The 25,074-nt window shown below is 37.2% G+C and overlaps 5 protein-coding genes across 7 annotated transcripts; all 5 read right to left on the bottom strand.

Annotated features, from left to right (window-relative positions):
• Nucleotides 1–751: 751 nt before the first annotated feature.
• LOC117622216 (chromatin remodeling protein EBS-like) lies at nucleotides 752–4,755 on the bottom strand. 2 transcript variants are annotated; one of them, XM_034352809.1, is made up of 5 exons: nucleotides 4,310–4,751; nucleotides 3,654–3,996; nucleotides 3,464–3,532; nucleotides 2,212–2,350; nucleotides 752–1,549 (listed from the first exon to the last, which is right to left on the bottom strand). In XM_034352809.1, the coding sequence occupies exons 1-5, from the start codon at nucleotides 4,380–4,382 to the stop codon at nucleotides 1,523–1,525; spliced, it is 651 nt and encodes a 216-aa protein (XP_034208700.1). In that variant the 5' UTR covers nucleotides 4,383–4,751; the 3' UTR covers nucleotides 752–1,522. The 2 variants fall into 2 exon arrangements, with proteins under 2 accessions (XP_034208700.1, XP_034208701.1); XM_034352810.1 differs by having other exon boundaries at nucleotides 1,516–1,619; nucleotides 4,310–4,755.
• Nucleotides 4,756–7,194: 2,439 nt separating this feature from the next.
• Nucleotides 7,195–9,440, bottom strand: LOC117622532 (homeobox protein knotted-1-like LET6). Its single transcript, XM_034353247.1, has 4 exons — nucleotides 9,012–9,440; nucleotides 8,522–8,771; nucleotides 7,826–8,079; nucleotides 7,195–7,609 (listed from the first exon to the last, which is right to left on the bottom strand). Exons 1-4 carry the CDS (start codon nucleotides 9,285–9,287, stop codon nucleotides 7,406–7,408), a joined length of 984 nt encoding a protein of 327 aa, XP_034209138.1. The 5' UTR covers nucleotides 9,288–9,440; the 3' UTR covers nucleotides 7,195–7,405.
• Nucleotides 9,441–12,220: 2,780 nt separating this feature from the next.
• On the bottom strand, nucleotides 12,221–15,033 carry LOC117623294 (plant UBX domain-containing protein 4). The gene is made up of 4 exons (XM_034354208.1): nucleotides 14,442–15,033; nucleotides 13,610–13,898; nucleotides 12,915–13,010; nucleotides 12,221–12,827 (listed from the first exon to the last, which is right to left on the bottom strand). Exons 1-4 carry the CDS (start codon nucleotides 14,936–14,938, stop codon nucleotides 12,438–12,440), a joined length of 1,272 nt encoding a protein of 423 aa, XP_034210099.1. The 5' UTR covers nucleotides 14,939–15,033; the 3' UTR covers nucleotides 12,221–12,437.
• A 2,366-nt stretch (nucleotides 15,034–17,399) lies between these two features.
• Nucleotides 17,400–19,365, bottom strand: LOC117621522 (glycine-rich RNA-binding protein 4, mitochondrial). Its single transcript, XM_034352052.1, has 5 exons — nucleotides 18,876–19,365; nucleotides 18,720–18,788; nucleotides 18,406–18,512; nucleotides 18,198–18,320; nucleotides 17,400–17,583 (listed from the first exon to the last, which is right to left on the bottom strand). Exons 1-4 carry the CDS (start codon nucleotides 19,015–19,017, stop codon nucleotides 18,216–18,218), a joined length of 423 nt encoding a protein of 140 aa, XP_034207943.1. The 5' UTR covers nucleotides 19,018–19,365; the 3' UTR covers nucleotides 17,400–17,583; nucleotides 18,198–18,215.
• A 117-nt stretch (nucleotides 19,366–19,482) lies between these two features.
• On the bottom strand, nucleotides 19,483–24,856 carry LOC117621519 (pyrophosphate--fructose 6-phosphate 1-phosphotransferase subunit beta-like). 2 transcript variants are annotated; one of them, XM_034352049.1, is made up of 16 exons: nucleotides 24,394–24,856; nucleotides 23,786–23,947; nucleotides 23,567–23,688; nucleotides 23,306–23,359; nucleotides 23,078–23,184; nucleotides 22,824–22,929; nucleotides 22,642–22,705; nucleotides 22,007–22,095; nucleotides 21,437–21,568; nucleotides 21,154–21,324; nucleotides 20,943–21,058; nucleotides 20,683–20,794; nucleotides 20,445–20,529; nucleotides 20,167–20,211; nucleotides 19,973–20,041; nucleotides 19,483–19,834 (listed from the first exon to the last, which is right to left on the bottom strand). In XM_034352049.1, exons 1-16 carry the CDS (start codon nucleotides 24,557–24,559, stop codon nucleotides 19,758–19,760), a joined length of 1,677 nt encoding a protein of 558 aa, XP_034207940.1. In that variant the 5' UTR covers nucleotides 24,560–24,856; the 3' UTR covers nucleotides 19,483–19,757. The 2 variants fall into 2 exon arrangements, with proteins under 2 accessions (XP_034207940.1, XP_034207941.1); XM_034352050.1 differs by lacking the exon at nucleotides 19,973–20,041 and having other exon boundaries at nucleotides 19,500–19,834; nucleotides 24,394–24,742.
• Nucleotides 24,857–25,074: the final 218 nt, after the last annotated feature.

The raw sequence follows: 25,074 nt of genomic DNA, 5'->3' as shown, positions 1-25,074 counted from the left end.
TTGAAATTTTAATGTTATCAATTTATTTTCTTCTTCACATGCCACGTCATTATATATATATATATATATATATATTAATTAGTACAAACGATAGTCTAAACTACAGAGAGGAGAAATTTCACACACACATACAAAAAACTAAAATGCCATGAGAATTCGAACATGAGATATCTTGTCTGCAAGTCAAGACCTATTTTCTTTTTCAAATAAATATGTGGAGATCCACTGGAAATGCAAAAGAACATGTTAGGTCTAACAAATTAGTACAGCCAAAAGGGCCACTACAAAGTTGGCACCTGGGACCACTCTGAAACATTTAAAACCAAACACACCCTATTATGAAGAGATGTACAATGAACAAAATTTTAGAATAAATAGAAATGTAGATTAAATAGTCTGGCTGGCCAAGATAGGAGATCCAATCATCAACTTGGAATATAGTAGAGCCATCCATAGCATTAGATCAAGATGCCCTCTTTGACATCTCATCTGTTTTCTGAGAACAGTCAATACTTGGGGTCCAATATCAGCAAATCAAGCCACATAACCACAGAGAGAGAGAGAGAGAGAGAGAGAGAGAGAGAGAGAGAGTCAGCAATACACAAATGATGTAAACATGTACCATGGTAGCATGGCTTAATTAAAATGACTATAGAGCGAGCAAGATGCGACTCAACAGGAATCCGGGACATGATTCTTCAAAATCTGAGACATGCACAAATAACATACAACACCGGTTAACCATCATACAGTCGACAAAACCTGCTGATATGATAATGACAATTCAAGATGATCTTCCGACAGGTGGTACGGTTGCACATTCACAGGTCTGTGTTGGTAGTAGATCTTGGGGGAAAATGGCATGAAAATTGGCTGGACCTCAAGCAGGCTGATAGAATAGAACACAGTTCCACCAGCCCGTAAGATCATCCAGTGGCAAATGATGTGTTTACAAAGACACAGACAGGAGCAAACCCATCGGTTAAGCCAAATGGGTGTTCTAGTTACTCCTGAAACTGCACCCGCCATGCCTTGTGTTGCACACACAGAACTCTATTCCAAAGCTGCATCTCTGGATCTTGATCCACAGATGCAGCTCTATCAAGAGCTGCCAAAGAACCCCTGCTTCCCCTACTTTTTCTCATCCCCAAAAACAGAAAGACAATGAAACAAGGGGGAAAAAGGGCTAAAAAAAACTAAATCAGTTGCCATTGCATGCATACTAAGTAATGCCAGCAATAAACACATCACAACAAATCCGAGGTTCCTCCTACATCTTTGGTTTGGTGTGTTCTCATGTGTTCTGTGCTTAAATATGATTTTAATGTCTTGCAAGGACAACACAGATCTCAAAGTCATTGCCTACGTCTAGCACACATACAAACATTGATAAAACTAAAAAAAGCCTTTGGATTGTGCAAGCACAGTATCTTCTCTGCACTGTACATTTCCACAACACACAACACTGGAGCTAATGCCAAAGAAGTTGGATACCTCCTCGCTAAGCATCCCAATCAATAGGTCACCTCTTCCTGCGCTTTGGCTCCACCTAGAATAAAATTTAAAACATAACACCGTCATGGTTAATCAGCCATGGTCCTTCATTGAAGCAAGGAAACCTATAGAAAATTACATTAGAAACAGTCAAAACATAATGTTCTGGTTAAGACTTCACAGAACAATATTGTGCAGTTTTAACAGCATTACCTAAAATTAATTCCAATAACCAGCACGATATCATCATGACTATAAATAGGACCTCTCTTTCTCTCAAAACTTTAATTTTTCTTTATCCACTATTTATTCCAGAGATTAGTCATAAAGTCATCCAACAATGTCGAGCAAGGAAGTCCATGTATTTTAGGTAAAAGACAACATCTCCAACATCCACACAGGTAGAACTCAAGGTTCTGTAACCTAATTTACAAATGAGCTTGGTTAGAAGATTGATGGTAAGTCCTTTCCTAGTTTACAAAAAAGGTGGAAGCCTCATTTTTCCAATTTTAAATCGGCATCAATTGAGGAATAAACACTGACTACGAATTTAAGTCATTAAAATTCTCTATAATTCATCTTCTCCTTTTTTTCGGAAATTTTTTTTCAATTGATTATGGCCAGTGATGCAACCTTCAAGCTTAAGAGGTGGGGCAAGGGTTATTCTATATCAAGAACGTCTTGGAATCATATGAACAAAACACACAGAATTCTCACCTTAGCCTCAACAGATGGTGATACTGGAAATGTATTCAAAGATCTTTTGGCATCATCATCAGATGAGCAGTCAGAACACAAGAAGTGCTCCAACTTTTTTGCATCTTCAATGGTCATACCCATACAAGAGGGATGAAACCTGCAAAAAACGCACGCAAAAATGGAAGCGTATCTGTTATTACCATTTATACAAATCTTTAATTGTTAGTTTCAAATGAAATCACCAACATATAATTATGTTGCCAAGGCGAAGGCATTGCCACAGTAAAAAAAAACACCATTACATAGGTTGTGGACCTTAATGAGACTGTCAAAAAGAAATTATTCCACTATTTTCAAGAGTTTTAACAGCAACAACCACTATTTTGTTCATAATTTGGTCCATCTGATCCTAATTTAATTAAGTAATATGATGGGCTTTGACAAAAGTAACATAAGTAAAGCTTAACGTAGAAAAAGAAAATCATAAAGCACCAATTCAAATTTCCAATCCAGTTTCTCTTAATATTGATATTTTTATCAATATTTCTATAAAGAGTTCCCTAATTTCAAACCTTCAATATATCCACTACAATCAGTATTTAAAACCTTTCCTTAAATCAAGCTCTCAAGAACCCGCCAAACAATCATCAAACTTAATAAACCAAAAGAAGACTCTGTGCAAGAGACGCACACTATGTTAAGAATAAGCAAACATTTATAGCCTTAAATTCTGCAAATTGATGGTTAGAGATTATTGGAAAGGAAGGTAGAAAAGGAAATCAGATGAGCCCCCACTCTCTATCGTTCGTAAAGGAAAAAAGAGAAATAACTAACTTCCAAGTGTTGAGTGCTACTGAGAATGAACCAGTGCATAGGTTCTGAAACCCAAATATGGTCAATAAGACCTGAATATTTGCTGTTAATTAAATGTCGTCGTGAAAAATTCCACATGTTTCACCTACTCCAATAAGATAAATGTGAAGCTCAATGTGTTTGCCATCAAGAGGATCTGAAATTTGGACAAACATCTTTTCTCATAATCTGCAAAACCTCAGTAGCAAATGAATTTAACAATCATCACCTTCTACAAATGGAATCATATGGCATGAGCAGTCACAATTTCCATTTTCTATTCTACACGCTGCTAATTATGAAAGCTTATAAAATGATAATTGCCAAAGCACTCGATGATTAATGGAAAAAAGTGCATACAAACTTTGAAATGGATGAATAATACCAAGCATAAAAGAAACGAATGGTGTGCATTTACCAGTCCTTGCATCCCTCACACTGCACCATAAGGTCATCCGGATTGTATGGCATCTCACATTTACAATACCTTCAACACAAAAAACAAAGTAACATAATTTCAAAATCCAACATCACCAATGAAATATACATGTGTGTTTTTCTGTGAGCAGGAAAATAGACAACCAAAGCCAAAAGAACACATTGCTTACACAGCCACGCGGTCTGGTGTGAACCCTCCAGTGGAAGCCTTGTACTCAAACCTACAGAAGTAATCCTCGGCTCCCACATTCTCAAGCTTAGTGTAGTTCTTGAAGGAGTGCACCGTACACTTCCCTTCTATAGTGTGTGCACTCTGCACATCATAGTGGTCTGATAGAAACAGCTCCTTGGCTCCATGGAACTGTCTTCGCCCTCCGATGGACTCCTCAGGTCGATAATACCATCGAACCCGAACCTTCACGTTGTTGCGGTGGTCCGCTTCGATCTTCTCCACGCGTGCCACATATGGAGGCTTATCGGAGTCCGATGGTCGCATTAACACACAATCACCAGCTATGGCAAGCACAAATTCAATCGAAAATCAATGCCACGCATAGCAGAGAAACATGAACTGTATAAAATGTTTTAAAAAAATGGAGTCTTCAGCACCAAAAAATTGAAAAAACTAAGATTAGTTATGGATTTTCAGAGCTTAAAATTGAAATTTTGAATCTGGGTTTTACAAATAACTTGTCTATATATGTAAAGATTGAAATTTTGGGTTTCTCAGAGCTAGATTTAATAAATATCAGACAATCTTGGGTTTTCAGAAGCTGAAACTGGAAACTAAATTCTGGGTTTTTTAGATAGAGAGATAAAGATGTACTTCGAACGACTTTGGTGGTGCCCTTGATGGTGTAAGAGTCCAGGTCCTTTTTTCCAGGTTTGGTCTTGGCCATGAATGTTGTGCAGCTCGAAGTTTTGCGATTTCAGAAAGGGAGACAGAGACAGAGACCAATAAGCTGATTTTAGGGAAAATGTGAGCCAAATGAGGCGAGATTGTTGTATAAAGTAAAGAGTTTAACTTAGGGTTTTGTCGATTTGATTGAGGGCTTTAGATGGTAAGGGTTTAATGAAGTAAAAGGAAACCCTAGACGTGGAAGGTTTGAACAAACTGGGAAAGAGTGGAGGAGAAGAGTGCTCGGAGAGAGCGATAGAGAGAGAGAGAGAGCTTTTGCTTGGGCGGATGCGACTTGCGAGGATGAACAGAATGTATGGCATATCATCATGTATCATCACCACCATCATCAACATCATCATCCATTCTTGCATACATTCATGCGCAATTATAATACTAAAATAAATGTGTTTCTTTTCTTTTTATCTTTTAAGTCTATTCTTTTTTTCTCTTTTATATTTATTTTGTAAATTCATTTCTTTATTAAGAAAATATGTGGAATTTGAACTTTGGAGCTTTTTCAACATTCAGTTGGAAATTGATTACATATTTAATGGTTTCTTATTTTGTATTTAGGTAACTCTCTAGTTTCATTATTTAATGTGACATATATAGTACTCTTCCTAGTTAAAGCATACAAATTTAATAAATTCAAAACTAGAATTCAAAGTTTAATGCTTAAGAGTTAAGTAGAAAGCTACTTCTTACTTACAACTGTTATCATGAGTTGTATAGATACAAGGTTACCAATCTATGACTTTTGACCAAACAAGCGATAATATTTTATTAGATCAATTAAAAATGTATATAGAGAATCATCTTGATTAGCAATACGATAAATATGGGTAAAGCTTTCCAATGATCAGAGTCAGTTCTGAAGCTGAAACGATCTGGAGAAAAAAAAAATCGCAAAGAACTTATCTAAAAACCCTTATCTACTATCTAAGTTGTTCTATATCAAGTCAGTTACATTAAGTATATCAAGTCAATTACATTACGGATAAAACCTAGCTGCTAACCGGCATAACTCTCTTAGAGAAACTAGACCACCCAACAAATTCAACAATTTTTTGGGAATTACAAAAAAAAACTAGACCACTCATAGAATTTCTGGAATTTAATAACAAACTACACCAAATATAAGAAACCAAACAACACAGACTAAAGGAGCAGCAACATTTTTCTCTACAAAATGATGTACAACCAAAGCTATCCAGATCCATAACAGAGACAACCATATTTGCCAATAGGAGAGAAGAGCATCATCGTATGCCAAGGCACAGAAGAATATTGAAAATCTGACGGAGAATAAATTCCTAGATCTGAAGCTTCTCGTTCTAACTCTTCTCCACCCTCTGCCACATGCCTTGGTGTGAAAATTGATGGGATTTTAGCCAGTCACAACCAAGTCTGCAAAAAAGAAAATTTTAAATAATCAAAATCAAAATCAAAAGGAGCAAAAGGAAAGCAGGGCAAGGAGGAATGACTTGGAATTTATAAACCTAAAGTAGCGAATGACAACATTTTTGTTACCCACAAAAAGTACTATAACTCACATACTAATAGCTACTTACCAAATATTATATTAATAGTTTTTCCTCTTATTCTTATTATCTTTTTGGCCAATTTATTTTATTATTTACTCTTCTACAAACTTTTATCTTTCAATACGATAAAACGTTAAAGGTGAAAGAACTCAACCAACTAAACTATATTCCACTGACAACAACCTATTACTTCGTTAAATAAAAATATAACCACATTTCATACATGCGTGTAAATATGACAACACATTTTTTTTTTGTTAGTTGCATATTTACATAGCTTTAAACAAACTCATTTTTTGAATTCGAAATATGTTATTTGGAAGGAAAAAACTTGACTCCTTAAAACTGAGGAGGAGCTTCTCCTCAAAATAAATGAGATTTTGACATTTCAATTTCATTAAACTTTGTCTTTTTGTAAAATTCTTTTAAAATTTGGCAAGTTTCCATTTAATTTTTAGGTAAGAAACATGGTAGGTTTATTGCTATGCTCAATCGACATTTTAAAGTTGGATAAGAGGTATGACCCCTACCATTATTAATAATATTTTGTGTTAATAGGCGAATATGGTATTAAGAGTGAAATTTGGGTTGACATAAATAAAGGTTGCGATAAGAATTGGTGCCCCTATCATTATTGATGATAGATGAATTTAGTATGTATCATGCCATTCTAAACCATCATCATCATGACTAACCAACATGAATTTGTTGATTTTATCTCAACTCAATAAGTCGCTAAATTAATTTATCGGTTGACTTTGCCTTAATTAATAGGAAGACTAAGTTTCAGTAAGGCCTAATTTGAAGAACTAGCTTCAATAATTTACATATCTTATCAGATTTAGACACAGAACTGAAATACAAAGCATGCAAGCAAAGTGGTAACAAAGTCAAACCAACACATTAGTCTGTCATTTTCGATAGCTTGTTAACACTGATGTTTGGTGGTCTCAAATGTTTATATTTTATTTTATTAATCTCACAATTTAATTTCAACATTATCATCAATTATTATCTCCCAACACAAACAAGATATTTTAATTAATATCTAAATTTTCACAAATTAACGTCAATAATCGAACTAAAAAGGAAATAAAGAAAAAAAGACATAGCGGACAAGGTGGTGTGAAATATCACGTGTGATATCGTAGAAAGAGAAGACAGCTTGTTTCAATGTCATTTGTGCGTGCTTTTTCCCCTTGTGCAAATGCTTGCAGACCACTGGACCAAAACCATGCTTGGCCAAAGCTAAAATTCAAAATGATGGTAAAGAAATCAAGGTGCTGAAAATATATCAAAACCACATGCTTCTGCTAAAAGCACTTTGGAGAAGCAAGGGGTAGGACCAAATTAGAAGTCTCTGCCCACCTAATCAAATTACGAGTGATCTCAAAATGTCAACAAGTTAGAGATGTAAATTAATTAGGGTACACCAAATTCTTAACATATATACATGCATTTAAGCCAAGTGATAATATCAAAGGAGAGTAGATGTGCTGTTCATGGGGAAGGTGAGATTGTTGTCCATGTAGAAGTGGGGATGAGGATGAGTTGGATCCATCACGGCAAATTGAATATCCTCTGAAGGCTTCCAATGGCGTTTCCTCTGATTGATGAACCAGTTATTTATCTGCTTCAGATCCAGACCTGTAGACTCTGCCAGTGCTAGCTTCTGAGCTTCCTGCATATACAAATTACAATCAACCCTTAATAATATTCTCTTGTCAGACTTATGTTACGTAACGAAAATATAGATTGAGTACAATATAATCGCATAACCTTCTCCCTTGTAAGACTTAGGTTATCATATAGATACTTATCTTGTCAGATTTGAAGTGCAGTTTGGCAAGACAATGGACGAAAACAAAGATTAGTATAGACTGGGTATAAGGTGTACCGATGGATAGGGCCACTTGTAGTGTCTGCTCCACCAGTCAAGCAACTGATGCCGGGCTTCCTTCGGCAACTTTCCATTCTTTTTCTTCTTCATGAACTCCTGCTTGAGGCTGCCCAGATATCCAGTGTATTTGTGCAAAAGCTTAGCTTTGATTTCCCTATCTTCAGCTCGAGGGTCAATGCAACTCTCATTCATGGTGGCATCAACCTCTTCTGGAGACCCACTTCTCCCAACAATATTATCACCACTACTAGCTGACAGATCACGCATGACAAAAAATCAGTGCAGAACAAAATTACTATAGATGAAAATATAAATATGCATATAGTAATTATTCAGTACTAAATCAAGCCTAATGAGGATGCCATTATTTAATTAGTAGCTATATACCCAAGTTTACACGAAAATGAATAACCCTAATCACAGTAAAATCTTGTAAAAGACTTGATCTACCATAATTACCTCAAGCAGTCTTCCTGCTAAACTTTACAAGCAAACACCAAACTCAAGTTTTGAATTTCAATTGCTACAGTTTTGAAATAAGCTTAGAAAGAAAGAGAAGAGAATCAGATCAGAACCGTTTGATTTATTTGATCAGATCCATTGTAAAACAGTTCAAGTTGCAGCTGAAGATGCAGGAAAGAAACATTAGAGGAATTATATATATAGATATAAGAAGGTGATGTTGATAACAACCAGAATCTGAGGAAGAATGAACTGTGAGAGCTTGGAGCTGGGAGTCGATTTTGGAGAGGAAAAGCATGGCTTCTTTGAAGGGTTTTGTGAGCTCTTCCTCGTACTTAGTCAGCATCTCGCAGTAGGCCTCCATGAACTGGTCCAGCGCTGGGTCTGGATCTCCTCCTCCTAAACATGCTGCCTCAGAATTGTGAACTGCAGCACTGCAGGCCTCCTCTAACCTAGCCACTACTTCAGGAGGTGCCCCAACCTAATTAATTAATCAAAATTTCCCAAACAACATCAGACAACAAGGACATGCAGACAGAAAACAAACCAAAACCTACGAAAAATGAAAAATAATATATATTCCTTTCATGGACCACAAAACTCTCTCAAACCCTTTTGTAAACTGGGTATGTCTCCGAGTCACAGTGAGAGAGAGAGAGAGAGAGAGAGAGAGAGAGATTGAAGATCATGGGGTTTGAAAATGAATTAAACTAGTGTTCACCTTTTGGCAACTGACATAGGAGGCCAAGAGACGAGGGAAGAGAGGATGAGCCATAATCTTGGCTTCCATTCTATCGCTGCAACTAACCATCATCTCCTGATCAGTCGTCTGATGATCACTTTGCAAGTTTGGATGGCTGCAACCCACCATCAAAGGTAGAGAAAGAAACTGTGCCTTACTACTACCAGTTCTACTAGTGTTGTTCCCAAACCCCATCATCAGACCACTATAAGTAACACCACTATTATTATTACAATTGGTTCCTCCTCTCTCCATCTCTCTCTCTCTCTTTCTTTCTTTCTCAGCAGAGGAATTGCCTCCCGGTTTTTAAGCTAAAACTCACATGTGACAGTCTTTATGTGTACAGGAAAGCAAGGAAAGAAGGAAGCAAGCCTCCCCTCTAAATTACACACACGGACAAAGACACAGTGGAGGTCTGTCAGAAATTTACATGACTGATATATATATATATATCTGTAAATTAAAAGAGTTGATAGATTTAGACCTCCCTCGGAAATGGCTACTTTTCTTTTCCTCCTTTCTGTACATAAACAGTACTCTCTCTCTCTCTCTCTAGACTCTAGTATAATTTCACAATTACGTAGAGTGTACTTAAAAAAGAGAGAGTTATAGTTCTTAAAAAATGAACAGAAGGGTGCACGCGGAGTTAACGTGTACCTTTGCTCAGAATGAAACCATAGAACCTTTCCTTCCCGATGAGATTAATAATCAAAACTAATTATACTTTGTGATATTATTATTTTCATCTACATATCTATCTCCTCGTTTATTGTACTACCACTGGTGCTGCGCTGCAGACTGGCAGCGTTTGAGACTGCCTTTTTCTCTTCAGTCCTCAGTGGGAACTTGGAAGAAGAGAATAATTAAAAAGAGAAAAAGGCCCTTAATTAATGTGTTCTTTTTTTATAGTTAAAACTGTAAATCTAAATGATTAACTTGATTAATAATAGTTTACAAATGCACAAGCAAAACAAACATTTTTTCTTTTAGTTCTCTCAATAGAGAGAGCATGGTAATTTCTGACAATTTAGGAAAAAAAACGTTTTTATAATGAAAATGACACTGTTTTGTTATTTTTGACCAATATCACAATCACACGTAAAAAAAATTAGTTCATATATTCTTGTGTTATTGATCTAAAATAGTAAAAAGTGTTATTTTCATTGCATGTTTCAATTAATGCAGAAAGATTAATGGCCGGCCTATGGTGTTTGGTCCAACTATCTGCTCCCCTCGTGGCCTACTCTGCTGTGTTTATGATTGATGGTAAATGATCAAGATGTCAACCGTCCATCTTGGTGATCGATGGCATTTCATAATCTATCCAACCATTTTAATATTCTCTGGTGATTTTGGATTGTCCAATACTCTCCCTGGCGCTATATGTATCTCTCTCTCTCTCTCTCTCTCTCTCTCTCTCTCTGTCTTTAATTAATTTCAGTTCAGCCTTAGACTCCTGCCCACGACTTAATTATCTTCTCTCTAAGTAGAAATAATCCACTAATAATAAGCTAAGATTAAGATCATAGTCACACGTTTATATGCATTTGTTGTGACATGCATTCTTGGGGAGACCAAGTCGGTATGCACACGACACCGCATTCCTCTCTCTCTCTCTCATTATTATTATTTTTTCTATTCAAGTGAAGAAGAAAACTAAATCCCTTCGTCAGGAGCAGTCATATCGTATGGGTCTAATTCATAATAATTTTAAGAACAAAAGGAAGTGGGCTTTGGGGAGCTGTGGAGGGGAGAGGAGAGAGGAAGGAAAAGAGAAAGGTGATGAGAAAGTTAGTGGGACACTCCAAACGTCCCGTCCATTTCTCTCTGGCTCCAATCTTCTCTCTAATAACTTTTTGATTCTTGCATTTCATGCCCACTGTGAAGTTAAATATTACGATATGGAGATGGCAATCTTGCAAACCAGGCCGAGCTAAGCAAAGACCTTGCTGGCTGGCATACACAAAGAACCCTCGTACGTACCCCAATGAGAGCAAGCAGCATATAATGTACTTTTCCTAACACTGTTGAGAGAAAAAAAAGAACGAAGAGCTTACTGGGAGAATGGTATTTTGTGTTTGTATGTGTTTTTATACTGAAATTCAATGTTATACCAAAAGAGACAAGTTGTTGAAAAGAAAATATTATCGCAAATGTGGATTATATTAGTTAGCAAGACAGTGTGCCCCTTTACAATGAGTTTGAATTCCCCTTCTATATAGATTATAGTAGTTTAAAATATGACATTGTCAAAAGAAGAAAAACAAATATTGTCATCCACAATCTCATATTTTGAAAAGAAAAATAGATTTTGTTTCCAAATAGTATAGATGCATGCCAAAAATTCCACTTATAATTTGCATGTTTACTTATCAAGAATGGGCGTTGAAATGATCCTAATTCTTACTTTTCATGTGTTTACTAACACATAGGTATCAAAATGATTCAAATCTTTGACTTCTTTGCGTTTATTAACACATAAGGAATCAAAATTTATATGAATCCCACCTTAAAATCCGTAATAAAATTCTCTCAAAATCAGGAATTGGATCATCTAGGAGGGAGTAATTGATCCGATTCCAATTCCTTAAGGGAGATAATTATTATACCAAATATAAGAGCCCAAATTATTTTAAAAAACTATAAGAAATTGACTTTGAAAACACACCCAAAGTCCATTTACAACATAACAAAAAGGTTTTTAACTTCTTTTAAATTACAAAAAAATCATTAATTTTTTAAAACAAACTCAACCCCAAAATCTCATTAAAAGAGGCCCAAAATACTCAATAGGACATCAAAGTAATTTAATAATCAAAATTAAATTCAATAAGGCCAGCTGTCATTTTTTAGGCTTTTTTTGAGTTTGTTTATAGAAATTAAATGGTGTGAAGTTTATCTATATTATTAATGCTAAAAATAGGTATATCACTAAATATCTCATTCCATAATTCCCATATCTAAAGTTACCCGATCCATTTAATCATCATGTTAACCCCTTCTAAATGGTGCACAAACTGCGGATAAGGGTTGCAAGGTATCACACATTTCGTGAAATGTCAAAATATGATGTTTGTAGTGCCTTATTTTTGTTGGCCTTATACCAGGACATTGGGTTTCGGCCAACCATAATTGTTAACCATCAAATCAGTAGAAGAAAATACAAGAGTGATAACAAAATAAACAGCTTTAAATGAAAGGCATCTCATCAAATGAAAACTCTACTTCGTATGCTTTGCAAAAACAGATAGTCATTGCATCAAAAAGCATAAACCGGTTGTTGAATGGTTTCGTAGCTAATTTTTCAAATTCCTTACATATAACATAAATTCATCACAGAAAAATAGATCTGTGTTTAGGACACATGTACTTGAACATGGCTCCGGAATTGAGGAGTGCAACCTCCTAGAGTTTTTGGATAATAACAGAATTGGCTATACCAGCCTGCTCTATTGTCTGGTCCAGATCAGAGAGCTGTTTCGGAGGGAACCCCATCGTCTGCAATCGGTAACTTCTTGCCCCATCAGGTCTTGATGCATCAATAAAAGCATGGATGTCTCTAATTGTATGGTGGTAGTTGAAGCGAGATACCATACGTGTACCATCTGCTAACCTTAGCTGAATAGAGGTTGACGGTAATGACTGATCCACAGTTAAGCCCATTGTGGGCAATGGAGCAGCTCTTAGGGGAAGATCAGCAGCAATTAACTCAGAGGTAGCTGCAGCAGAGGTAGAGCTGCTCTCACCTAAAGTTCTTCCAACACCCTGAAAAGCAACATGCCGCTTCACTGGTTCCTGGAACAAAGCTAGAAAACATCAGAAAGAATGAACCAGATGCATATTAATAACATATATACAAGTAGGAGAGAACTAAGCACAAACAGGGTATTCTTCCTCCCGCCTCATAAGATTAACATGAACAGCAGTCCTCCTATTGGCTGGTTCAAGTTCTTTTGGGCACTCAGACTTCTTGATGCTCTGCAATCATAATAATGAAACATTATCAGGACTCAGAAGAGAGATCAAACTAGAAAAAAATACAAAAGCAAGTAAAATGAAAACCTATAATTGCAACAAAAGGCAAAAGGAGGGCAACTAATCAGAACTTAAGAAATTTGTACACATAACAATTAATTGCAATATTTTGAAAGGTTCATTTGGGACAACCTCTAGTTTGGCTACCAACTGCGCTATTTTTCAACCCGCTTATCAAAATAATAAGATCAAAACTTGTGGAAGTAAATTTGAGAAAGATGTTTACTCATCCCGAAACCCCAGTCACGTGACAGCTGCACGTGCCTCGAGAATCCCAAGAATACAACGCCCAATCGCCAGAGCATCATACTCCCAAGTATTCCCGAAACATGTTAAGCCATTTTCAGTTGATTTGAAACAGGTTGGATTAGAGTTTTGTTTAGATTTACTCTATATACTAAAAAATCAAGTTCATATCAATGCACTAGGAAAAGAAGCTGGTAGACTCATACAAACGACCAAACCAATTTTTCTTTTTCAGAAAGAATCATAAAATTCGAGAATAATTAAACCCATTATAGAGAAGCTCCATTAAAACTTACTTCCAAGAAAGGTGCATTTTCAGGATCATCCAGCCTCCGCAACGGACCATCATCTACAGAAAACCCATTCCTCCAGAAAGTAATGGTGTGAATAACAACTTCAGGTGGCTGAGGTGCAGCAGTTGGAACAGTCTCCCCTGAAAGCAGTCTAGCTGTTCCAGTAAAACTTTTTGAGCTTGAAGAAGGTTGATGGGGATCTATAGGTCCCTGGGCGGCCGCTAACTGTCTAGCTTGACTGAAAATTGAATCCACATCACTGCCTTTGGTAGGGTCTTGGACAAGCATTCCGCTGGAACCAACAATAGGACAAATTAAAACAAACATATATGAAATGAACAATTGCAAAGAATAAAACGTGGTAGCAGGTCAACAAAAGCAAGAATGTTGAACCAACTTGACAATGATTGGAATACATTTTAAGACAACTCCTTAACCACAAAACATTGATTCTTGGTAAGACTACCTACAATCGGGTCCCTGTGAGGCGAATTTCTCTAGGAAGTTCTTCAGGCCGAGAATAATCTGCCTAGTTCAGATGCATTCCTATTTTCTTTTGTTATAGACAAACGACAACAATTGGAATTTTCTTAATTTTACTGACCTTCATTTTTCTCAGCGACCAAACATAATTTTCAGCTTATCTGTTTTGGTTGCAAAGAAAACGAATTTTCAGCACACAAACACAAAGCATTACATTCCACATTCCGCATTTTCTCGGTTCCCGAACATAGCGTTAGAGCAACTAACTATGCTTATTCCTTATTAGGGAAAAAAACCAGCGATTTTCCTCGACATTCTCGGGAACCAAACAAGAACTCGCAAAAGATAGTACCTTTTCTCGCCACCAGTGTAGTACTCCTGGGGCTCATCCGAATCACTGCCGGACCCACCCTTTGCCGGCTGATTCAGATCGGAAAGCGTGCGTATGCCACGTGGACGGCTCGCAGAAGGCGGCTTGGTATCAGCTTTGTCTTGGGCCCCACTGGAGGCGGCGCGCTTCGATCGAAGCTGGTAGGGAGCACGAGAGGGAGTCGGAGACGGCGAGCGAGAGCGCGGCGGCGACTGTGAAGGAGAGTAGTTGGGCGAGTGTGAGGGCGATGGCGAGAGTGAGTGGGAGGCCGGGATTGGAAACGAGCCGGCGTTGGTGGGCGCGTCGACTGAGACGGCGACGGTGTTGTTGTCCAAGAACGTCGAAACGGCGGCATCGAGGTCCCAGTTGTGGCTTTCGAGGAAGAAGAGGGCTTCTTGTTTGGAGGCGGAGGTGATCTCGCAGAAGGAGTTGATTACGGCGTCGTTTTGGGGATTGGATTCTTGAGCTTCGGTTTCCATGGCGTTCCACTCTTGATCGGATTCTTTGATTGCTCTCCAAGACTTCGGACTGCAGAGTGTGATGTGAGAGAGAGAGAAGGCATTTGTGCTCCACGTTTTATATCTGTTCCTCGCTTCGCTTAACGAGTGAAACGACGCCGTGTTGCTTCGCATGTCTGTTTTTGGTCGCATAAGTTATTAACGGCATGTCGTTCCACAGGCATTACACTTTTAAAATATGGGTAAATTACTCAAATGGTCCTCAAACTTATACCCGATTTATATTTTGGTCCCTCAATTAAATTATTCTTTCAAATAATCCATCAACTCTATATTAATCGCTCCATTGATCCTACTGTTACATTCTATTAATATTGCTTTCAAATGTCAGGGTAAAATCGTCTATAACAATCATATGTTCTCCAAATAGGTGATACATTGGTGATACATAGGTGATAACGAGGTGATAGAAATTGATGTTTGTGTTTACCTTTGGGTAATTAACCCCACAAAAAAAAACTATTTCCCAACTCCTAGCTCCCAACCCCCAACCCCCAACCCCCAGCTCGATAACCCCATTGCCCTAATAACCCATCTTCTCTTCCCTATAGTCCACCCTATCTCCACCTTCCTCCATGTAATTTTTTCATTTTTTTGGAAAAAAATTTTGAGAGGAAGGAGAGAAATGCTATAACTTTTGTTGAGGCCCAAAAAAGTCACATGAAACCCAAAGACATTCAAAGCCCAATATAACATATAATGTTGGTCATGCGTTAATTTAATTTGTATTTTATTAATTAATGTATTAAATAAATATATAAATAGTGTATATGCCATGCCAAATCAATAATACATTTTTCCTATGCCAATCACCTACCAAGCTCACATGAACCCAAGTCATGTGGCTCCCTTACTCGGCTGCTGCAAGCATCCCAGCAGCCACCAACCCCCGTAAAGCATCACCTAGCTCCAAGCTTTTCCTTCCTTCCAAGCTTTAAACATCATAGCCTTCAAACCTCAAGTCTTTCCTTTCATCCTCCTTCTCTTGAAACTCTTAAATCCTTAAAGCATCACCTAGCTCCAAGCTTTTCCATCCTTTCAAGCTTTAAACACCATAGCCTTCAAACCTCAAACTTTTCCTTCCATCATCCTTCTCTTGAAACTCTTAAATCCCCATAGACATAGCCACACACAACAAATTATCAACATCAAGCCAAGCACATGCATTCTCATTTGCTAAACTTGTGGGTCTTTAGCTCCCATACTCCAAGCTCTCATGCCAAGCTCATATAATCTCATATCAACATCAGCAAGTCATCTTAAACTCTTCGTCGAGCTGCCGGAAACATCAACACAAAACACGTAGCCGCTAGAAGAAGAACAAAGTACTCCCCCAGGACTTGCTTCTCCCTCAGGATACTTTGGGCCTAGTTCTCGCTAACTCAGACAAAGGGGCAACGAAATCTTCATTCATCACTCTATAGAGATCCAAGAATCAACAAAGCCCGGATGAGCATTCAGACGAAAAAGACCCCAACAACTTTCTAATAAGAAGCAAAATCGAAACCATCAACTACGAGTAGGAGGCCGTATGGAGATTTGAACCGAAATGGATTGACTTGTACCCAAACCACCACAGCTTCAACAGAATGTGTGACCCGACTTGACCTGGCATAGCTCCGGCACCTAACATCGCCATCTCACCAGGGCGAGCAGAAGAAGGAGACTCTACCCATGTCATTGCAAGAGAAGAAAATTGCAGGGAGGGGATGGGTTTTGTGGGTCTGAAAAAGAGAGAGGGGGATGGGTTTTGTGGGTCAGAGAGAGAGAGAGAGAGAGAGAGAGAGAGAGAGTTTTTGTTTTTGTTTTTTTGGATTACTTTTTGTTGTTTTTTATTCTTTTTCAAAATAAAGAAAATTTTGTATTATTTAATTTTTAATCATATATTTTTATTTTTTAGTTGTCAAAAGTCTTATTTAGCCCCACAAAAGTAGTATGTGCTGCTCACATGACTAAATTTAACAGAAAATATAACGATATGACCAAAGCACTGATTAATAAAGAGTTTGTGGACCGTTCGAAGGAATAATTTAGTTTAGGGACTAAAATGTAAATTATGTACAAATTTGAGGACCGTTTGAGTAATTTACCCTTTAAAATATTATGTTTATGACGTATAGCCTATACGTCAATACTATTAAATATACTTTTTATGGAGTATAGCCATGCGGCTAACCTTTTAAAATAATCTTTTTATGGAGTAGAGCCGCTCGGCTATACGTTTAAAATAATCTTTTATGGCGTCCAGCCGAACGGCTATACTCTCTTTTAAAATATTCTGTTATAGAGTACCGCTGTGTGGCTATCCTCTCTGTTAAAATAACCTGTTTACGGGTATGGCCGGTATAGCCGCACGGCTATACTCTGATTTATAAAGGCTGTACGTTTAAAATTTTTTTTTTTTTTTTATAAAGCATAGCCGGAATATTTGAAGTAGCACAAAAGCCCTGGTCCCTTACAAACAAATAATTTCATACATTCTTAGAGATATATGTATTCTCATAATGTGGCTCATTTCATTTGATCCTTGGCGTGAATTAACATAACTTGGTAAGAATTGAACTTTGACAAGATTCTTCAAGCACTTTATAAAAATTTCATTCCACCTGCAAAGAGAAAACTCAGATGTTAGGGAACTCCTAGAAGGCATTTTATAATCAAGAAGAAGCATATAATGATGAAGAACGAGAAATGGGGTTTGTGTGTGTGCATACACACATTTTAAGTTACAATTTTTAACCTACATAGTTGTTACTCTAAGGGGAAAAGAAAACTACTGGCTTTGAATGTTTAAAGAGAGTCTAAAATGGGCCTCTTTTTATGCGGCACTTGTATGTGCATGTGAGCAAGCAGTAAGAGATGGATCATGAAAGGAAACTTTAATTAGATTTTACTGAGGTGGCCACCAATCTGGTTGCTGTAGTTTCTAAAACAGTTATATACTAGGATCTGGGGAAACAATGATCTGAGCTACATGCTTGGAAAAATCATTGCAACTGCAACTGTAATTCAAAGTACAGTTAGGATGTTTTAAGATGACTGAACCTTGACTGAGTTCCTCCTAAAAATATGTTTTCATTAGACATGGCTTAAAGCGTATGAACCATCTCTGGAATAATCAGTCAAAACAATTCTAAGTAAATTTCATTATTAAATAGATGGATTGATTGACCAATCAATAGTAATCATCCTCTTCATCCTGACAAGTAAAATAAGTTACCACATGAGTTCATGTATATCAACTGTTAGCATCTCCACTGTCGGAAAGGCGAGGAACCACAACATGTCCGCCTCGAACTCTTTCTAGAGCATAAGTAACCCTCAATGGCCGACCCAGCAATGCCTGCAAGCAGAACAGAACTACATCAATCAGAAGATGTTCTTAGACAACAAATTTTGGTAAATGACAATTATAACTTCTGCATCACCTTTCCATCCATGGCATCTCTTGCAACCTGGGCATCATCTTCATTGGTGAAATTAACAAATCCAAAGCCTCTAGACCTTCCTGAGTCTCTGTCATACACTATCTTCACTACAATACAAATGCGCAGCTGATTTAGATTATAGAATCGAGTCTGTCATTTATTATATAAAAAATTCAACTTTGCAATGCGTAACTTCTAACTCATTGAAAAATAATTGCTAGTGATCACTTGGACCTTTCACCGAACACATAGATGACTGATGAAGAATATGTAAATTGGGTAGCCAAGTTAGTTCATAAAGCAGGAAACTTTACCTTCAGTGACCTCCCCGAAGGAAGAGAAAGCGTCTTTCAAGGACTTCTCGTCCATCGACCATGACAAGCCTGCAAGACCCAAAAGCCATATCACCATAGAAACACACCAAAACGAAAATTACACAACTTCCAACGGGTATGAGAGTAGGGAGAGACCTCCAACGAAGAGCTTATTGTTTGGGCCAGTAGAGGAGGAAGAGGGTGGTGAACAGAAGAACCGCCAACGTAAATTTGGGTTATGGGTTGTTGTTGTCGATGGTCGTCTAGCAAGGAATGTCAACAAAGTGTTGTTCCTCATTGCTCGCTAGCTTCTCTGCCTCTGACTTGTTCCTTCTTTTTGCGCACCTTTGAGCTTCTGGGTTTGGCACTCTGCGTAAATGATGTGTTTAAACCCAAAGCATGGGACTTGGACCCACAAATTTGGGTTTGGGGCCAATTCAGGTCCGTGCCACGGAGGCATATACTTGGATGCCAGTGAGTACTGTATAACTCAATTAGTTGATCTTTTTGGTCTCAAAATAGAACTTGAATGGACATACGTGAATTAAGCCAGTTAACCAAGACAATGTGCCTCATTGTACCGAGATCGATCCACCTCCTTGAATATCACTCTATCAAAATGAAAAAGGTACTTTGATGGACTCTAATTAATGAAAAACAATGTCTTTTTGATAGTGAGTAGTTTCTAAGCTTCTGTTGTTGAGATGATTATGTAACGATAAAAAAAAACTTTGCAAATAGGCCTATCCATTTGGGCCCAAGCTTGAAAATGTTGCTCGATTTAATCTGAACAATAGTTACAGTCAACTTTATTACTCTTCTCACTAATGAGGAGGACTGGAAAGTGAACTCTCTGTTCTTTCATAAGCCAGGTACAATTAGGCACCAAAAAGAGTTAAAAGCTACAGATACAAGGAAAAAGAAAAGAAACCTATTAAGCAACTACAAGTCAAATGGATCCGAGTTCCAGTTGATACATGTCGGCTGAAGTTGTTATTGTGGTTTGATAAAACTGATTGACATTGATTTTCCTTCTTCCTATGCTTGTGCTCCGAGTTCCAGCAGAAGAGTGTTGTTGATGGCATTCGCTGCTGGGCCAAGAAATTGAATTGGACCTGATCAAAAGTGAAAATGGAGTAATTCAGAAACCAAGCATTTTATATTCCATAAGCCTCCATGTCTAAGGCACAATCCATACTACTGAAATTGGAGCCAAGCTGGGATATGGCAAAAGAAGAAGGGTTATGACAAACCTGGATTAACATAACGATTCTTAAGTGCCCACTCGTCACGAAAAGATGCAAATTTTTTGAATGGAGCGCCTGAAATTCCACCAGGAAAGAAATTAAGAAAGTGTTAAGCAGTGCACCATGTTACTACTGCAGATAATTGCCATCTTCAATTTATAGTGACAATAAGATGATGAAAAGTTCAGAAAAATGTTTACCTTCAAGTTCCACCATTGCTTTCTTAATCACAGGCTTGAACTTCCCTGCAAAATTAAAACTCTCAAATTTTAAATATGCTTGATTTGGTTCATGATAAGGGAATTTCTAGGATCTTAACTCATAATGTTTCAGTATCATGATGTGTCACTGAACAAATTGGTGGTTCAGATCTTGGGGGAAGAGTCTAGTAATAAACATTATATAAAAACATAACAGGTTTTGGAGGGAGTATTTATTTAGCCTAAATTGAATGGTGAAAAGGCGAGTAGCGGTGTACCATGTCTCCGTTCCACATCCATTAAAGAAGTCAGTGCTGTTCCCCCAACTGTCCATTGCTCCACTGGAGCAGCCAAATTTCCCACCTGCATACACAATTTAAATTAGAAAAACACTTTGGAGTTTTTTTTAAAAAAGAAGGCAAACACTTTGGAGTTACAAATACAGAAAGAAACTAACTTGATTAACTAAGAAAAATGAAAGAATAAATAGTTGATACTAAAACAATTATAACTTACAGAGGAAATCAACCCAGTCTTTCCAGAATGGAGGAGGGCTCCAGCACCAAAACCCAATGCATAGCAGTAGTTTGCATCAAAGTTCGTAGGCAAACCGCATCTACCCTCATAACTACAAAGAAAAAAATGTAAAAAATTAAGTATCAAATAATATCTGATACCAGGAACAAAACATATGGCAAAATGATCACACGGTCTCTTCTATGAACCATTATAAAAAATGAGAACTGAAGGAACCAGAGGCACAAATATTTTGGTACCCGAAGAAGTGGGTCTTTCCTAAGAAGTCCCGCTTATATTTACCCTCCTGCTTCCGCTTGTCCAGTTCAGTTTCTACCATCTGAAGGAGCATCTTTTCTGTCTCTATTTTGGCAACCTAAATTCTTAACATTGTGTAAGACTTAACAAAATGCAATATTCCAACAAAGTCCAACAGATATGGGGCAAAGATATGACAATAAATAGAATAACCTGCACATTCCCATGTGGATCTCTTTCAAGCAGTAGTTGCTCCTGAATTGTTGGAGGCAAAAACTCGAAAAGCTCATGAGATTGGCTCTGGAGTTTCTTTTTCCACACCCCTGCTTCATCAACAACATCATGAGCTAATATTTCGTTAAGCTCTGCAATTAGTTGCTGTACCTGCGAGTTTTAAGGCAACGCCAAAAGAGGAAAAAAACTATAACAAATTCCCAGCTGTCAAAATTATGAGAATAAAGCAAGTTATATCATCTCATGTTATTCAAAATGATACCTCCGGAATGAAATCAATCAGGCCCTCTGGTATAAGTATGACACCATAATTAAATCCAAGTTCTGAGCGTTTGCAGATTATATCAGTTATATAGTCTGTTACACTCTTGAGTGTCTGCTTCTTGGCAGCAACCTGCCGTGAAGTGAAACGAAATATTGTCAAGTCACAACAGTATAAGATATACAGAACCTCAAGGCTTAACCCTGCGTTCTTCTAATTATAAAATGGATGTATGGAAATGAAGCCTAAAAAATTATCGGTACCCCCTCAAAACTTCAAGATATTTTCTTCCATATCTCACTAGGGGTGAAGAAAAATTTGAGGACCCAGAAAAAATATCAGCAGGCACATTTCTAGATCATAAATAAGTCACCACCTCTCAGTTTGCATTCAATTAACCAACAAGTCAACAGAGAGCCAATAATTTGGAGCATAATTTGAAAAGTGGCATATAAAAAACAAAAACAAAAAACGAGATTGCTTGGCCTATCAAAAAGTTGGAAGTCGGCTAGTATCATTTTCAACTAAATTGTAGCTAATTGGCAGAGAGAAAAGGATATCAGAAAATACTTCTTCCCCAATAATTGTAATGTTTGGATGAGTCTCCAGAGCACACTCCAAGGTTATATGAGAAGCTGCACGCCCCATAAGCCTTACAACTGCAGAAGACAATTAGGAGAACAATCAAGAATAAACATTTATGGTATGAGATCATACGCATGGCTGGGGGGTAAACACATCAAACTACAAAAATCAGGTTGTGCAACAGAAGTGGCACTCCTATAATTGGATAAAAAATAAAAATAGAGAAAACCAGATTCTATATACTAATGCACCTAGCTATAGTGTAGGTAAAGATAGATACTTATATTATTATTTCTGCCCCAACTTAACAAATGGCTACTAATAAAATAGGACTTCAAAATCACAAATTTCAGGATTGGCTTGGAGAACCTGCTAGCTTTCCAATACGATGAACTTGAAGTGGGTCACTTCAATGTTGAATTTCAAGTACTGTTTGCTAATACTCACCCTTAATCTATAAAAATAAATATGTAATGTGATTCCTAAAATTTAAAATAAAATAAAATAAAAAGTAATGTGAAAACCCATGATAATTTTGTAAAACATTTCCTCATGAAAACAACATACAAATAAAGCGTGAAGTAGTCCGAACTATATTCTTTTGCAACCAGAGCACTTACAATGGTAGTATTTCCCAGTTGAACGGGCATCTGTCATTACATTACCAATCATTTCTGAATATAGCTGCAAGTTAATTCACACACACAACTGTGAAAAATATTGCACTGAGATAACAAAAAGGATACATTGTACAGCATAAAGTTGGTTGTATCACAACGTCAAATGATAACATAAGAAGTACCTTGCATGCAGTGTCAAATCCAAAACTGACGGGCACTTCTTTGCTTTTCAGATCACCATCAATGGTTTTTGGACATCCAATTACCCGTGTCTTGATATTTTTACCCCTAAAAAATTAATAGCATAAGAGATATATCTGGATGATTATATAAGTGTAAATACTAAAGCATATGAACATAATCTCTAAAGAAACTAAGGAAATGCAGAAATGCATAGGCGTAGCAGATCATTAACTTGAGGAGGGATAACTTGTACCTGAAATGTTCAGCTAGAAGGCAAGCATTAGTATTTGAGTCATCCCCACCAATGACCACAAGCCCATCCAAATCAAGCGTCTTTGCTGTTTCTTCTGCTTGCTTAAACTGGAAGGCATACAACCAAACTTCATTAACATATATCTAAAATCTTATCCAGGAGAAGAAAATCTGTACAGAAATGAATTTGATAAGCATGTGATCAATTTTGTAAGAGCAAATAAGTAACCTGTTCAGGAGTTTCAATCTTGTCTCTGCCACTAGCAATCATGTCAAAGCCACCCTGTCAAAAGAGTCTGTGAGAAACAAATTTCTGAAAGTGAACTTGTCAAACATGCTGCAAATTTAATGGAAAGCAAACTAGATCAAAGTCTTTTACAAAGAACATATTATACAAGAGCAATCTACTTGGCCAAATATTTCTTACCACAAAAGAAAGGAAAGAGTGCAGAAGATTAATTGATAATCACAATACAGAAACAAAGACTACCTGATTTCTGTAAGGATACACAAATTCCGCAGACAATTCAACATATTTACCCTTCATGATACCTGCCGGACCACCCTTAAATCCATACACTGTACTTCCACTAGTGCAGTGCTGTAAGTAATCTAACCACAAATACGGGAAAAAATAAATTACCGGAATTATTTATTGCAACGTTTTAACTGAAGTTAAAAATTGTCTAAAGCAAAGCAAGATACTGACCAAAAATCCCAGAAATGACATTGTGTCCACCAGGAGCCTGTCCTCCAGAGAGAACCACTCCAATCTTCAAACTTGTATCCTTTGAAAGTACTGAAGAACCACCTGGATTTAGCACTGCTGAGGGCTGTCCAAATAGGTTAGGAAATAACTTGGCTATCTCTTCTGCAATTACATTGAACAAAATCATATTTAAAAAACAATATGGAAATCCAATTATCACATTATAGACCAAGTCAAATTTCAGAAGAACAGTCCATGAACTATGATATATGACTTAGAGGGAATTTAAAAAAAATCTCCCATATATCCCATTTTTAGAAAAAGTTCAGAACTTCGTATCAGTTTGGTTTTGGAAGACTGGCTGCATTAATTAACAAGTATTTTTTGAGCAATTGTAGTAATTGGGTCTTCAGGATGAAACTTGACAGACGTAAATAACATGTAAACCAACCAGACAGTCGCCGATCATATACATAAGCCAAACGTACATACATGAGCCAAACGTACATACATGCACAGTGGCCAAATAACATAGACAATAAGACATAGCTTGTGTAATAACTGATAAATGATGTGCATAAACAGTTGATAAAACATTAAAGAGGGACCTGGGTTTCCAGCAGCAGAGCTTTTAGGGCCATCGACGACGCTGAAGGAGCTTTTGAGAACAGAAGGGAGAGGAAGCGAAACGTCGAGACGACTGGCCTGGACCTCGCTGTACGAAGAGGTCAAGCGACCAGGCACCGCCTTGAGGTTGACAGAGGACGAGGACATGATCGCCTTCAAACTGAGAGAGACTGTGAGAATGAAGAAACAGATAGATGGGTTTTAGAGCGCTGCTGGTTTTGGCTTTTGGCTTGTGAAGCGGAAAGTTGGTTTATGGACAATGGAATCAAGTATATAGCTTAAGTATGTGGTCAATTTTTTATTATTATTTTAGTACCCAAAGAATAAGACTAATGAAAAAAATAATGTTGTGATTAATGACACTGGTAAACTGTTTGTTTTATCAATCTTTAACATCATTTTTAAGTCCTTAGTGAGCGTTATTATAGAATAGAAAAGCCGATTAACGCCTTATTGATGCAGGAAATTGGAGCAAAGCATCAGTCATCTATAAGCTGAACTTATTTGAGGAACTTGTTACTACTAATCTAAAAACACAAATTCTATTTGTGCATTTGGGATTGGTTGGCAACCTCCAACGAAAGGGATGTCAATTGCTCAACTCTGTTTTGGTTTTACAGGCTGGTTAGTATTTAACTTTTTATTTATTTTTTTGAAAACAG

The sequence above is a fragment of the Prunus dulcis genome, chromosome 3 (assembly GCF_902201215.1).
Source record: "Prunus dulcis chromosome 3, ALMONDv2, whole genome shotgun sequence".
Taxonomy (NCBI): domain Eukaryota; kingdom Viridiplantae; phylum Streptophyta; class Magnoliopsida; order Rosales; family Rosaceae; genus Prunus; species Prunus dulcis.
This window is presented reverse-complemented; position numbering and strand designations above follow the sequence as displayed.